The 13,196-nt window shown below is 37.1% G+C and overlaps 1 protein-coding gene across 3 annotated transcripts in view; it reads right to left on the reverse strand.

The window, feature by feature from the left end:
- The window catches only part of TENM1 (teneurin transmembrane protein 1), an 883,219-nt gene that overhangs the window by 177,915 nt on the left and 692,108 nt on the right, over positions 1–13,196 (reverse strand). For 2 of the 3 annotated variants that reach the window (XM_036271239.1, XM_036271238.1), the window contains exons 20-21: positions 11,319–11,568; positions 2,222–2,242 (exon numbers count right to left, since the gene is read on the reverse strand). In XM_036271239.1, coding sequence (XP_036127132.1) covers positions 2,222–2,242; positions 11,319–11,568 — 271 coding nt within the window. The remainder of the gene's footprint in view (positions 1–2,221; positions 2,243–11,318; positions 11,569–13,196) is intronic. The other variant, XM_036271240.1, reaches the window with a different exon arrangement.

Below are 13,196 nucleotides of genomic sequence, written 5' to 3' on the forward strand. Positions count from 1 at the left end.
GAGTTCAGGCCTTGGCTACTTGTGAAGCAAAATGGAGAGGATAAGTCATCAGAATAATTAAGCTATCCTTAAGGACTGGCATGATCCTGATTCTATTTGTAATTGTATTTGCCCTATAAACATATTTATATTACGCAAATGATAGTAAGGCCTGGGAAATACTGATAGGAAATCAAGTTTAGAGTTATAATTGGAAAAAAATCAGATCCAGTTGGAATACTTGATTTTTTTTTCTACTTACCTTCACCAAATAAGAGAATTTGGTAGATTCCAGGGATATCTTCAACCCTGGAACCACCATGACAGCTGCTGCAAATAAATTGTAAAGGGCCCCAACAAACTCCAGAATTTACTTGGAATCATATCAGACAAGGCATCTCTGTAGCAAAGACTGCTTAAATAGGGGTTTCAGTAAAAGTGTTTACATATTTGGTTGAATTTTTGCCTTTATAATGAAATTTCTCCAGTGCCTTTATATCTTTCCAGAATAATAATAATAAAAAAGGAGTCATAACCCTTCCTTGAAACGACCTTCAATATTTTGGTAGCATGTTCATGGAAATTTTACCTAAACCAGATGAATCAGATTTTGTTTAGGAAAAGTCCATGAGCTGTTTTTCCAAGAGAAATAGTATTCATACTAATAGCACTTTGGAATGTATTACATTCATTTATTATTGAATACCCTCAATGTGCCTGTGAGGGAAGTTAGAATTGTCATTCTCCTCAAATCTCGGCTGGGGAAACCCAGAAACATAGAGGGTTTGCCCAGGGTCACTAACAAACCTGTGCCTGAACTAAGATTAGATTAGATCATATATGACTGTGAGTACAAAATACCTTCAGAATATTCTTGATCTGAAGGTGGCAAAGGAAAAGAAAAAAGAGTGTTCTTGTCTTTTTTTCTAACTGAACAGTATATCCTATTTGGCTCAGTGAGGCTGCTCTTAAACTTTTTGCACTGGCCCTTAGTAAATGGAATAGCCCACCAAAAAAATTCAAATCTGATTAATGCTATTTTCTTGACAGTCAACAGTAAGGAAGTTCTTCTATACTGATGTGTAATTTCTTGCTATTTCATGCCATTTCCCAAGCATACTTCAGCTCTTTTGAGATTGGTTTCTTTCTACTTTCTGAAAACATGCCATATCTGAGAAAGAATAAAACACTGGACTAAATTTTAATTTGTTTGAATCCCTCATGTCTAAATGCATATTGCACTTTGGGATATGTGAAGATTTCTTTTATAACTTTATTGTTAGACTTACTGTCATCTTCTGGTTAGTTTTACATTTAGGCCTTAAACTTAGCAAAAATCACTTCATTCATGCTAGTTAAAAATCACATAGATTGTAAAATGAGCAATTAATGCTTATAAATAATACTGTACAACACTTTACCAGTAAGCAATTTGACAACCAACCTCATTTACTTAAGAAATTAGTTATGCCAAAGTAACAAGGCTAAAGCATTTGCACTGGCATTTAGGAAGTGGCATTTTCCCAAACAAAATCCAAATTAAAAATCCTACCAGTGCCATTGTGATGACAATTGGCATTCAGAAATGAACAAATTCAATTTTCTCCGTGGTAATTTCAGGTGATTTAGAACAGTTTTGACAAGTGTAATGCATAAACAAATGGAGTAGAAATACTAATTATGATTAATTTCAGAGCTTTTTGTGATTGGTGTTAAATGTTCAGTTTAAAGCTTTCCAATTATTTCTTTTTGGGGGGAAGAACTAGAAACCATGAGGTCATATAAAAGAAAAAAGGAAACATTTTATTCAAGAAGGTCATTGTGGTAACTGTCTCTTAATATTCTCATCAACCATATTTCAGGATCTAGAAAGTCTGCTGCATTACCTCTCTCTCTACCTGCAACTTGAAAACATTGAAGCTATTTAACTTAAAGTCTCAGTTGTGATATCACCTAAGGAAAACATGAAGAGACTTAAGGACTTGCTTTCCCCTAAAGTACTGAGTGGCCAGGTTTCATTTAATCCTGTTTTCTTTTTGGTATATTCTGATCTTCCAGCAAATTCCCACTTAGTGGAGTTCTCTTCTTTTGGAAGACACTTACCTGAGTCATAACTTCCAACTTCACATTCATGTTATTTCTTTAACATTTAAGAAGTGAAATGTCCCTATTAGCACATTATTAGGAAGTGGCCTCTTGGGCCAGAAGGGAGATTAGGCAGCTGTTTATGTGATTTGCTTACCTATGTCTGGTATCTCTGTTTCTAGGGTGCACAAGGTATCCACAAGCAGCAAGCAAAAGCAAATAGATAGACATCAGTATCATTCAATAGGCCAACTCTCACCAAACACACCTATTCCTAACTCAGTTTGTGGCTATCAGAGACCCCATAGAGATCATTTTGTCAAATGTGTAAGCCAGAGTGGACTCAATCCCTCCTGGCTTCTCCTCCTTACATGGTATCAAGGTGATTGAACATCCTGTTTGGTTGGTGGGCAAAGCTCCAAGGCAGTTACTTCAAAAAGCCCTCTCTGGACCATTTTTATTAGAATCAGTTGGGCACTTGCCATATGTGAAGTTTCCTGGGGCTCTCCCCGGTCATACTGAATCAGAATCTTGAGGTAGAAAGGGAACCTGGAAATTTTATTTCTTATTTATTTACTTATTTATTCATTTATTTAAATTCTCACCTGAGGATATTTTTCCATTTATCTTTAAATAGAGGAGTGGGGGGGACAGAGAAACATTGATGTGAGAGAGACTGATTGATTCATTGTCTTCCGTATGACCCCAACCAGGGCCAGAGATTATAACTGAGGTATGTGCCCTTGAATAGAATCAAACCCACAACTCTTTGGTCTGTGGGCTGATGGTCTAACCTCTGAGAAAAACCAGTCAGGGTGAGGATTTTATTTTTAATAAACTCAGCTGGTGATTCTGACACAGAATAAGGTTTAACAAACATTGGGCTGGAATTTGAAGAAATAGCCACTGCAAAAGTTCTGAACATTTTAAATTCTGCTTTGAAATGCACCTTATCAAAATGCAAAATCCTCATTTTATTACCAAGTCTTGTGTGCCAACAGGGATCCCAAACCTCACCATAAGACACATGTGATCTCAGAGATAAGATAAGGACATCTCTTGTGCACAGTAGTACATTATTCACAATAAGAAAACAAAAACAGAAAAACTTAACAAATTTGAAGTATAAAGGTTTTCTCTTGGACTATGACAGAATGTCCCTGCATAAAAATAGCTTCAATAAAACATTATGTACATCTACTACTAGGGTCTTTGTCTTCTAGCTGTCCATGCTCCAAGGGGGCAACTGGAGTGGGTGAAACATGACTGTCAGGTCAAAAGAAGCAGAACACATTGAGGGCCCCTGATTTGTAAGCCATTAGGCACAGGGTACTGCCTTGGTATTTCACTCTGGGACCTGCTATGAGGCTTCTCACATAGGGAGTATAGTCTGTGACAAGCCTGACTTTGGGTCAAATATGCCCAGAATTAAAAGGCTACAATTATTTATGAAATATAGTCATTTTGCTTTTAAAATTCTTTTAAGCCTGGCCCTTTATGTCATTTGGAAAAACATGAAGATAGCAAATTTTTAAATTTACACTAGAAAATGTTCTTATTCTTTGGAAAGTCAGGAAGAAAAGATACAACATGATTTCATTTAAAGCTATCTGCTACTACTGATTCAATGCTCTTTAAAGACAATATTCCTGGGATTTTACTAGTCGGGCCATAGGTCACCATCCACTGACTTTTCTGTTTCCCTGACCTGCTTAAAAGGGGTAGGTATGCTGTTGATTGATAAAAATAAAATAAAAGGTCAAAAGGTAAGAACAGGGAGCTCTGATTAGAAAACTGGCTTCAGGCCTTTGAACTTTTTTTAGTTTCTTTGTCTTTGGATAATTGCTTGTTTTTGTGGCCTCTATATTACAGGTTGAGTGTGCTGGAGACTGGCTCTAATCACTGTTACATGGTATATCCTTCTGAAGGAAGTTGAGTTGTGAAAGAACTAGAGAACCTCATTAAAACATGATTTCACACACAACAGATTCTCATGGTACTGAACCATTTCAGTGGCTATACAGAGTTTTGAAATTCTTAGGTGATAGCAAGAAGAGGGGAGAGAAATGTTTTGACTTTCCTGCAGCTGCTTCTGATCCTGCCAATAATGTCACTCTGAATTTGAAAAGATGTTCCATATTATGCAGAGCAGCTCCTTTCATTAACATCTCAGAGGGAGGAAGTGAAAATGATGAAATTCATTTCCAGTGTGACCTTGTTCTGTCTCAGAATTACATTTAGTTAAGGATTTAGGATTGAGCCACTACTAAAGTTAGTCTGCTGTGTAGCTAGCAACTGACTGCATGCTGAAGTGCCAATGTGTGAGCTCTTCACAAAGGCCTTGACCCATCAGTGGCATTGCAACTTGACAACTGACTAACTTGAAGCTTGCAGTGAGATATGAGGAAAAAGGAGTGGGATTGCAAATCTTTTTAGAGCAAAGACTACTCCTGATGGTAGGATCTTGAAGCTGATCTTTGATTTTGTTCAGGATCTATATGATTAAAGGGGCTATCTATTCTTTCTTAATAAAAAAATTTTGCTTGAGATATAATTCACATACCATAAAATTCACCCTTCTTAAAAGTACAATTCAGTAGTTTCAAGTACATTCATAGAGTTGTGCAACCACTGCCATCGTCCAATTCCACAACATTGTCATCATCTCCTGAAGAAACTGTATCCATTAGCAGTCACTCCACATTCCCCACCTCCCTCAGCCCCAGGCAACCATTAAACTACTTTCTGTTTCTATGGATTTGCCTATTCTGGATAGTTAATATAAATGGACACTTGGTTGGTGTGGCTCAGTGGTTGAGCATCGACCCACACGGCAAGAGGTCGCTGGTTCAATTCCTGGTCAGGGCACATGCCCAGGTTGTGGGCCCAAACCCCAGTGGGGGCATGCAGGAAGTGACTGATCAGTGTTCTCTCTTATCAATGTTTCTATCTCTCTCTCCCTCCCTCTTTATCCCTCTCTCTCTCTCAAATCAATAAAGAAAAATTATTAAATGGAATCATAGAATAGGTATCCTTTTGTATCTGGCTTCTTTCTTTTATTTATTTATTTATTTATTTATTTATTTTATAACATGGGGGATGGAAAAAGAGAGATGATACAAAATTTTAAGTTGCTGTCTAGTTAGTTGGCATCATGAGAATTTGCCTGGCCTGCTCTGAGGTGTTTGCAACGCTTTACTTGTTCTTCTTGCTATTTTCAGCTTTTTCCCTTAATACTTAGCCAGAAATATTTGATGTTGAAGAATGGACTTTCTGCCCTGGCCAGTTTGGCTCAGCGGTTAGAGTGTCGGCCTGCGGTCCAGAGAGACCTGAGATTGGTTCCCCCTAGGGGCAGTACCATGGCTGTAGTTTGTCCCCAGCCCCCTGGTTGGGTTGTGTGGGAGGCAGCCACTCGATGTGTCCCTTTCACGTCAATGTTTCTCTCTCTCTTTCTCTCTCTTTCCCTCCCACTCTATCTGAACAAAAAATGGAAAAATGTCCTTGGGTGAGGCCAAATAAAGAATGGACTTTCTTCCCTGCTCATCTTTCCATGGCATTCTTCCCTGAAGACCAAGTTCCCACTTCTGCTATTCACTGACTTCCTAGCACTTCCAATGCCAGCAACTTTTATCTAATACTATCCTCCCCCATGCTCCAGCTCTGTCCCTTGTCCTTATCACAACTTACCTGTCTTCTGTTTTAGGCCCCTGCTTTCAGCTAGCAGTTCCTTTGAAAATCAACCTGACAAACAAATCCATGCCCAGGGACTAATGAGGATTTTGGCTTGATGGTGATTCTAACAAAGATTCTTATATTGGGAAATCTTAGAGATGCAATGTTTCAACTCAAACACATTTCTTAGAGTGAAAATTAGGGCACTAATGAAAGGCCAGAAGATGTTTTTGGGTGAGGTGTAGGGAACCTTTGAATGCCACTGCTAAGACATGAGATCACCTTGGGAAGGTAACCACCTAGTTCATCTACATGTAGTGTTTCTCTATTTGTAGCTCCAATGCTGCTGACAAGAGGATGGTTCTTGGTCATTTCTCAGTTATTATCAGAACTCTCAAAGTTGGGGTTTAATTTATTCCTTCAGCAGAGCGCTCTACAAGTTACATGACTCCTCAGCATGCTAACTGCTCCTAAATTCATGTCATTCCAATTCTACTCAATCCACACTCAATGACAGAATGAGTCCTGAGATCAATGTAGCAAATATTAACCAGTCAGTGTAAAGGAAACAGTAAAATCTCAAGAAAAATTCTCATGTTACTTTGACATTTGGCAAGTCCAAATTACTCAAGGTACCAAGAAGCATGTGCCAGGCTCTTATTTTCTTCTTTCTTTCATTTTAAAGGGAAGGACACAATAAATATCTGGAGAGTAACAGCATCTTGAACAATATAACAGCATGAGGATTTTATAAAGAATAAATAATTTCTTGTCATGCTTAATAGGTTTTCTAATAGTTTATTGAAATTGGAAGATGAGAGGAGAGTAAGACAGCTATTCATATTTGAATTCTTGCAGAGCACTTGATATATGTCTCTTATTTTTACTTATGTAATCATCCCTGTTAGCTTTAGAAAACTGAAAATTGGCCAAAGACTATAACCAAAGGAAAAAGAAATACAGTCATAATGAATGAGAAATAGTTGAAAGACTTGAGGATGTTTAGAGTGAAGAAGAAGAAAGCTCAGGAACCTATAGTATCTGTCTTCACACTTGTGAAAATTTATCAAGTACAGAGAAAAGTGGTTTCTGGGGTGCTTCAGTTGTTAACATTTGCCACTAATGAGTGGATGTTCCATGAGGCAGATTTTGGTTCATTATAAGACATAATTTTCTAACAAAGGACTCCAAAGATGCAATATGCTGTCTAGAGAGGTAATTAAGTTTTCTTTTATTGAAAGAGATCAAGTAAAGTCGAGAAGATCAACTGTCAGGTTGTGGTGGACACTATTTTGCACCAGATACATCTATGGACTCTTCTAATGCTAAGCTAAAAAATCTGTGTTCCCTTTGTGTTATAGAGATGTGTGTGTGTGTGTGTGTGTGTGTGTGTGTGTGTGTAAAACCTTAACATGAGAAGGAAATTACTAGAGATATCTAGACCTAAACTAGAAATAACTCCACCTTCAAAAAAAAAAAATTCAGAGAATGTATTTTTAACACTACATTAGATTTCATTGCATAATATTATAATCTCTCCTTTTCTATTATCTTACCTCAATTTCTCACAGGAAGGAAGCACTAAGATGTGTACATGTGGATGAAATCTGTAGTGAATAGTCAAAGCACACTATATATTTAACAAGAAATAATATTGTTGCTCTTGGCATATTGCTAATGATAATGCCATAACTGACTTTCCCTTATTCTCCCCATTCAGCCAGTGGGGGACCAGCTAGATGAAATAAAAGATTGGCAACCAATGAAAATGAATTTTTTTTTTGAAGTCAGATGAAAGAAACTCAACTGGGGACAGTTTAGATCAGCAGAACTGAGTTGGAGAAACATCTATAGTCTTCTAATCTTTGAAATGTCAAGGAGCATCTAGAATTGTACAATGGGATCCACTATAGAAGATAGGATGAAAGAGATAGAAATCTAGAAGGACATTCAATTGGAGCAAGCTTTCTGTCCTTTTAAAATGTTATCAAACTTGTCCAGTCAGCGTGGCTCAGTGGTTGAGCACTGATCCATGCACTAAAAGGTCGCCAGTTCGATTCCTGGTCAGGGCACATGGCCAGGTTGTGGACCCGATCCCCAGTTGGGGACATGCAGGAGGCAGCCAATCAATGTTTCTATCTCTCACTTTCTCTCCCTTCCTCTCTCTCTAAAATCAATAAAGGAATAAAATGCTATCAAACTTTGGGCTAAGATACATATCTGTAGATCTTAAAACAAGTGAAAGTATAAAACATGTAAGAGGATGCTGAAATATTAACTTGAAATCTATTTTTTAGATAGGAAAGTAAAAAGCAGACTAGTTAAGTTATATAATAAATAACCTGACCGAGAGTGAAGACATAGAATGTTCTCTCTCTATCCCTTTCTGTAATAACCTATTGACAACATTGCTCTTCTAATCACAGTTTTAAATACAACAAATAATATAATGACTATATTAATCTGTGTTTCCAAGAAAACAGATGATTCAACCAAGTAAAATGAATTATATGCACATAGGGGCAATAAAATTAACTGATTTTAACAAAAAACCTGGTGTGAAATGAAGTTTCTATCTACATACAGCAGAATTCAATGAACATTATGGTTCTTAAAATAGCAAAGCCTTATTATATCAACTTATTTCTCTCTAGGAAGTTTAAATCTGCAAAAGTTATAAAGCAAATGTAGAAATTCACCAATTACATATGAAAGTTGCAATGTATACAGTATAGAGTACTAATCAGGATATATGGCTTTAAAAAACTGAATCTAACAAGAACGATATTAGTTTCTGAGTAAACATGACAGATAATGTTTGCTGACATAAACTGGTTTAATGGTTTTAACAACAGTCACACAGTTAGGGGAGTTACCTGTTAATTAGGTCAAAGTGATCATGCATATGCAGTCAGTTTATTTCTCTGATGGCTAATCACAAGAGTGTTGGAATAGAAAAGGGAGAAGTATTTTTTTTCTCCTTGAACCTAATGCACAGAATCTTACACATGAGTTTATGAAAAGGCTTTATCCACAGGGGTATGTTGCTGGGGTAGGAGGAGGATGCAGGGAGGGAGGAAAAATATGTGCACTTCTGAAATTACATGTATAATTTTTTGTGAATTTGTTTTTTTCTGGGGAAAGAGTCCATAGCCTGTAATACAGGGGAGGGCAAAAGTAGGTTTACAGTTGTGAGTACATGAAACACAGAGCTTGTTCTTGTATTATTATTTATTCTTGTATTACATATTTTTTCCATATGAACAACTGTAAATCTACTTTGCCCATCCTGTAGATTCTCAAAGGGGTCTGATAATTGTTTTAAAAAAGGTTAAGAAAATCTGCTCTAAAAGATGTTAGCTCAGAAGAGCCAGCTAGGGAGACTCAGTCTAAGTGAGAGAGCCTGGGTGTGTGAGCTCATGGTGTGTGCACACCTATGTGTTTGAAAAGCTGTGACAATGAGAGAAAAGAGTGTAAGACTGAATAAAGGGATTGGACAAAACTTCACACTGTCAAAAACTAATTTTTCTTTATACTAAGAAAATAACTTTGCAGTTAAGGTCCAAGTTATTCTATTTTATTCTTCAAATGACTTTGTTTTTAAGGTCATAAAGTGCTTTGGACTAAAATGTAAATTTGTGAATTGTTAAGGATCCTTGACCAAGGGAGAATCCCATCAATGAATGACAATTGCTCCACCTTAGTAAATTTGCATTTAAAATACAATAAAAAGGACTAAACTTAGCTGTGTTTTCTTTATAGCAATATTTTCTTTGTTTTTATAGGTAATCTTATGGTATTTTCTTTGAGGAGTTGGCTATATAGGATTAGCTTTATAGGATTTTGTATATAGACTCAGCAAGACAAGGTCTCTGTTTACCTGACAGCCTCTATCTGCATGACTGGAAACTTTCAGATGGTGATTGAATTGTTCAGTGTTCCATCCATATTAGGCATCATGTACACAGAGCATCTTTAGGATTTTGTAAACAATCTAGAATGTTGTATATATTATTTTCATTTCCAGGCATACAACCATCTTGGCCTTCCTCGTAGACTTTCCAGTAAGTAGTTACCCAAAGGTGTATGCTGCTAGAAATGACAAATCCCTGTAAAGTGTGACATCCTGAAGTAGATGAGCATTTGAGTAGAGCAGAGTGGTATGAATTAGTATTTCTCTACACCCTAGATGTGCTTTATCTTTATAATATCATAGTTTTACAGTCTATTTTTATTAGCCAAGGGATTTAACAGCTTTCTTCTCTGTGACAGCTTTTGAAATTATAATTAAGGAATGTATTAAAACTGGAGTGAATTAATGTGAAAAGCAGATGGGAGCAGGAGATGAGATTTCCCTTGCTATGTGTAAAGGACTAACTCAGTCTGAAAAAAGGGAGGTAGATTACAAAACAAGCACAAGAATGTAAAAAATTTCGATGAATGTCCAAATGTACTCAAATATTCATGCTTGTGTGAACATAAGTGTTAAATGAAAGTGGCCCAAGACTTTTCATTTGTCTTGAATAACCTTGATGGTGGTTTGCACCTACAAGTCACTTCATCAGTGTCTCTGTTCTCTCATTCACTATGAGGTCAATGAGGTGATACCTGAGGCAACAATTATTTTATACACTAATTTATAGAATCAAAATATATTACAGCATCAAAGTCTTTCGAAACATAGAGAAACTTTCAGCTTCATGTTCCAAAAGCATGTGTCAAAGATAAAACTGCCACAACCAACTAGAAGGAAGGCTCTACCAAGTTATCCATGAGAGAGAAAGCAGGTCTGTCTACCCCTGCTGGGATGGAGGTAGATGCTTTCCTTTTCTAGAACTACAGAGGACATATATTTGTGTCTTATAGCTCCAGAAAAGGATAAATAAAGCTGATTAAATCATGGTTTACTTAGCTGTAATCTTTGTGTAACGTCAGAACATTAAATATCAAAAGGTATAAATTTCTTTTAAGATGTGTCAAAATACTTGGTACTCTCAAGAAAATTCATAGATCAGAGTAAGAAAATCTAAAGATATATGCATGCTTTAATCTTTTTTCCCCCCAATAAGATAGAGCTTTCAGGGTAAAAATCTCATTCTTCCTTTTTATAATTCCAAGCAAACAGACTTCCATTTTCTTTTATATGAAGAGACCACTTCAAAAGATTGGACCTGAAGAACTTAGACAGTTTAGCCTTTTGGATCTGACAATACTTCTATATGCTAGAATGGAATACATATTTTCAATCAGTCTTTGTAGTGGCCAGAAGGAGTTGAGTGACTTACCTGAGCACTTGGAAGTATTGAGATCCATGTCAGTGATGGTAATGCATGCAGGGAAAGTCACACATACAGGATTGTCAACACTTCCTGGTTCTCCAAAGCAGTGCTCAAAATTTTCTTCAAGTAGGAGGAGTAGGCATGCTCACCTATGACCTCTGTCCCTAATTCCTGCATCTTAGTTCAGTGCTACAATATGGACAACTGTATGTTCTGCTTTTTATGGCAATAACTTGTCTCTTCATATTATCTCATTCTTGCTTTTTCCTTATCCACTAAGTACAGAGATTAGAAGAGACTTACCTTAATTCCAAAATACTAACAGAGTTTCCTGAGGGAAATATTCGCCTTACAAAGTTGAAGTCGCCAACATACACACTACCATCAGGGCCAGAAGCTAAGGCAACAGGAGCAAAGAGTTTGTTGTTGTGGGTTGGGCCATTGCAATTGGTGCAGGCTACACTCCGTTGGTGTCCATTACCCATTATGGTTGAAATGACTGGGGGCTGCTGGGAAATAAACATATTTTCTCCATTCCCTTTATGTATGATTCCTAGATCCAAGAAAAAAAAGAAGAAAATAAAACAAAAACAACTACCACACAATATTCTCAGCAACATTTTAATTTTTCTCTCATTGTTCAAAGCAAGAAGGAGCTTTGGTATTGGCACAAGAGAACTTGAGAGTGCAACACACTGCCTTTGTTTTGTTGAACTGCAGAGACACCACAATAGTACCATGCTTTGCCTCAGTTTACCTGATCTGTGAAATGGGTTAATACACCCACTCTCTTCAATGTGGATTATAAATGCCTCAATAAAGAATCTGATGATCGACTTGTCATATTCTATTCACTGGGGGCCCTGTGAATCATCTGTGGCTTAGTGTTCATCTCTGACTTTCTCTTGATGCTGACCACACAGACATCTGACTTCAAATTACCCTCACTATGCACATGGTTCCTGAAAAGCGAGTATCAATTTTAATAATAACTTTAGCAAGACAAAATCAGGAAGGTAATCTAATTCTGTGAAAATAAATCATACTGCTAGAATGCACTTCAAGGTATAAGAAAGGAATTTTCCCCTTTTTGAACCATCTCTCACTATCATCAGTGCAGGAAATAGAGATACTGACATGAAGATGCTGGAAAATCCTGTGTAATCATTCTCTTTGGGAAATCTCACCCATTCTCACAGCTTTAACTCCCATCTCTACATGCTAAAATGTTCTCCTGTTCAGAGTTCTCACCTGATGTGCAATTACCTACTTTATCTTTTTACTTGGATCCCCACAGGTATCTTAGACTCAATAAGTTTAAAACTGAACTCATCATTTTTTTGCACCCCTTACCAAACCCTGCTCTTCCTCCTATGTTTCTTAATCACCTTATAAGTTGTATCACCATGCATGTATTTACCAACGTTGGAAATGTGGGAATAATCGTGGCTCTTGTTTTCCTCATTTTCTTTCTTTTTAAATTTTTTTTTCTTTATTATTTTTTTAGATAAAGAAGAAGGGAGAGGGAGAGAGAGATAGAAACATCACCGAGAGAGAACATCAACTGGCCACCTCCTGCATGCCCCCCATTGGGGATCAGGTCCACAACCTGGGCATGTGCCCTGACTGGGAATCCAACTGGCGACTTCTTGTTGCATGGGTCAATGCTCAACCACTGAGCCACACTGGCCAGGCTGTTTTCCTCATTTTCTAAACCTAATTATTAACTCCCCATTGGGTCTATCTCTTAAAATATGTTGAACCAGTTTTGTCATCTCCGTTCATACCACTATGCTTTAGTTCAGTTTTTCTTAACTTCTTGGTCTCCTGGTCTCCATGTATACCTAACTTCAAACCACCATCCACATGCCTACCATAGAGATTATTTCAGTCTGTGGCTTAAAACCTTTTAATAGCTCCATATTCTTTATGAGATAAAGGGCACATTCCTTATTATTAAGGCATACAAAGCCATCCATGATTTGGCCTTTGCCTATTTCTTTAGTCTCTTCTCACATCGCCTTCTCATTTGTATGCTGAGTTTTAGCATTAGTGGACTATTTACAATTACTCTCACATTGATTCATTCCTCTCTGTTTTGTACATGCCACTTCCCTTATTCTATATGCCTTCCTTATCTTGTCTGCTTGGGGAACTCTTACCTATCCTTTAGAGCTTAGC

Source organism: Molossus molossus, unplaced genomic scaffold (genome assembly GCF_014108415.1).
Source record: "Molossus molossus isolate mMolMol1 unplaced genomic scaffold, mMolMol1.p scaffold_m16_p_2, whole genome shotgun sequence".
NCBI lineage: Eukaryota > Metazoa > Chordata > Mammalia > Chiroptera > Molossidae > Molossus > Molossus molossus.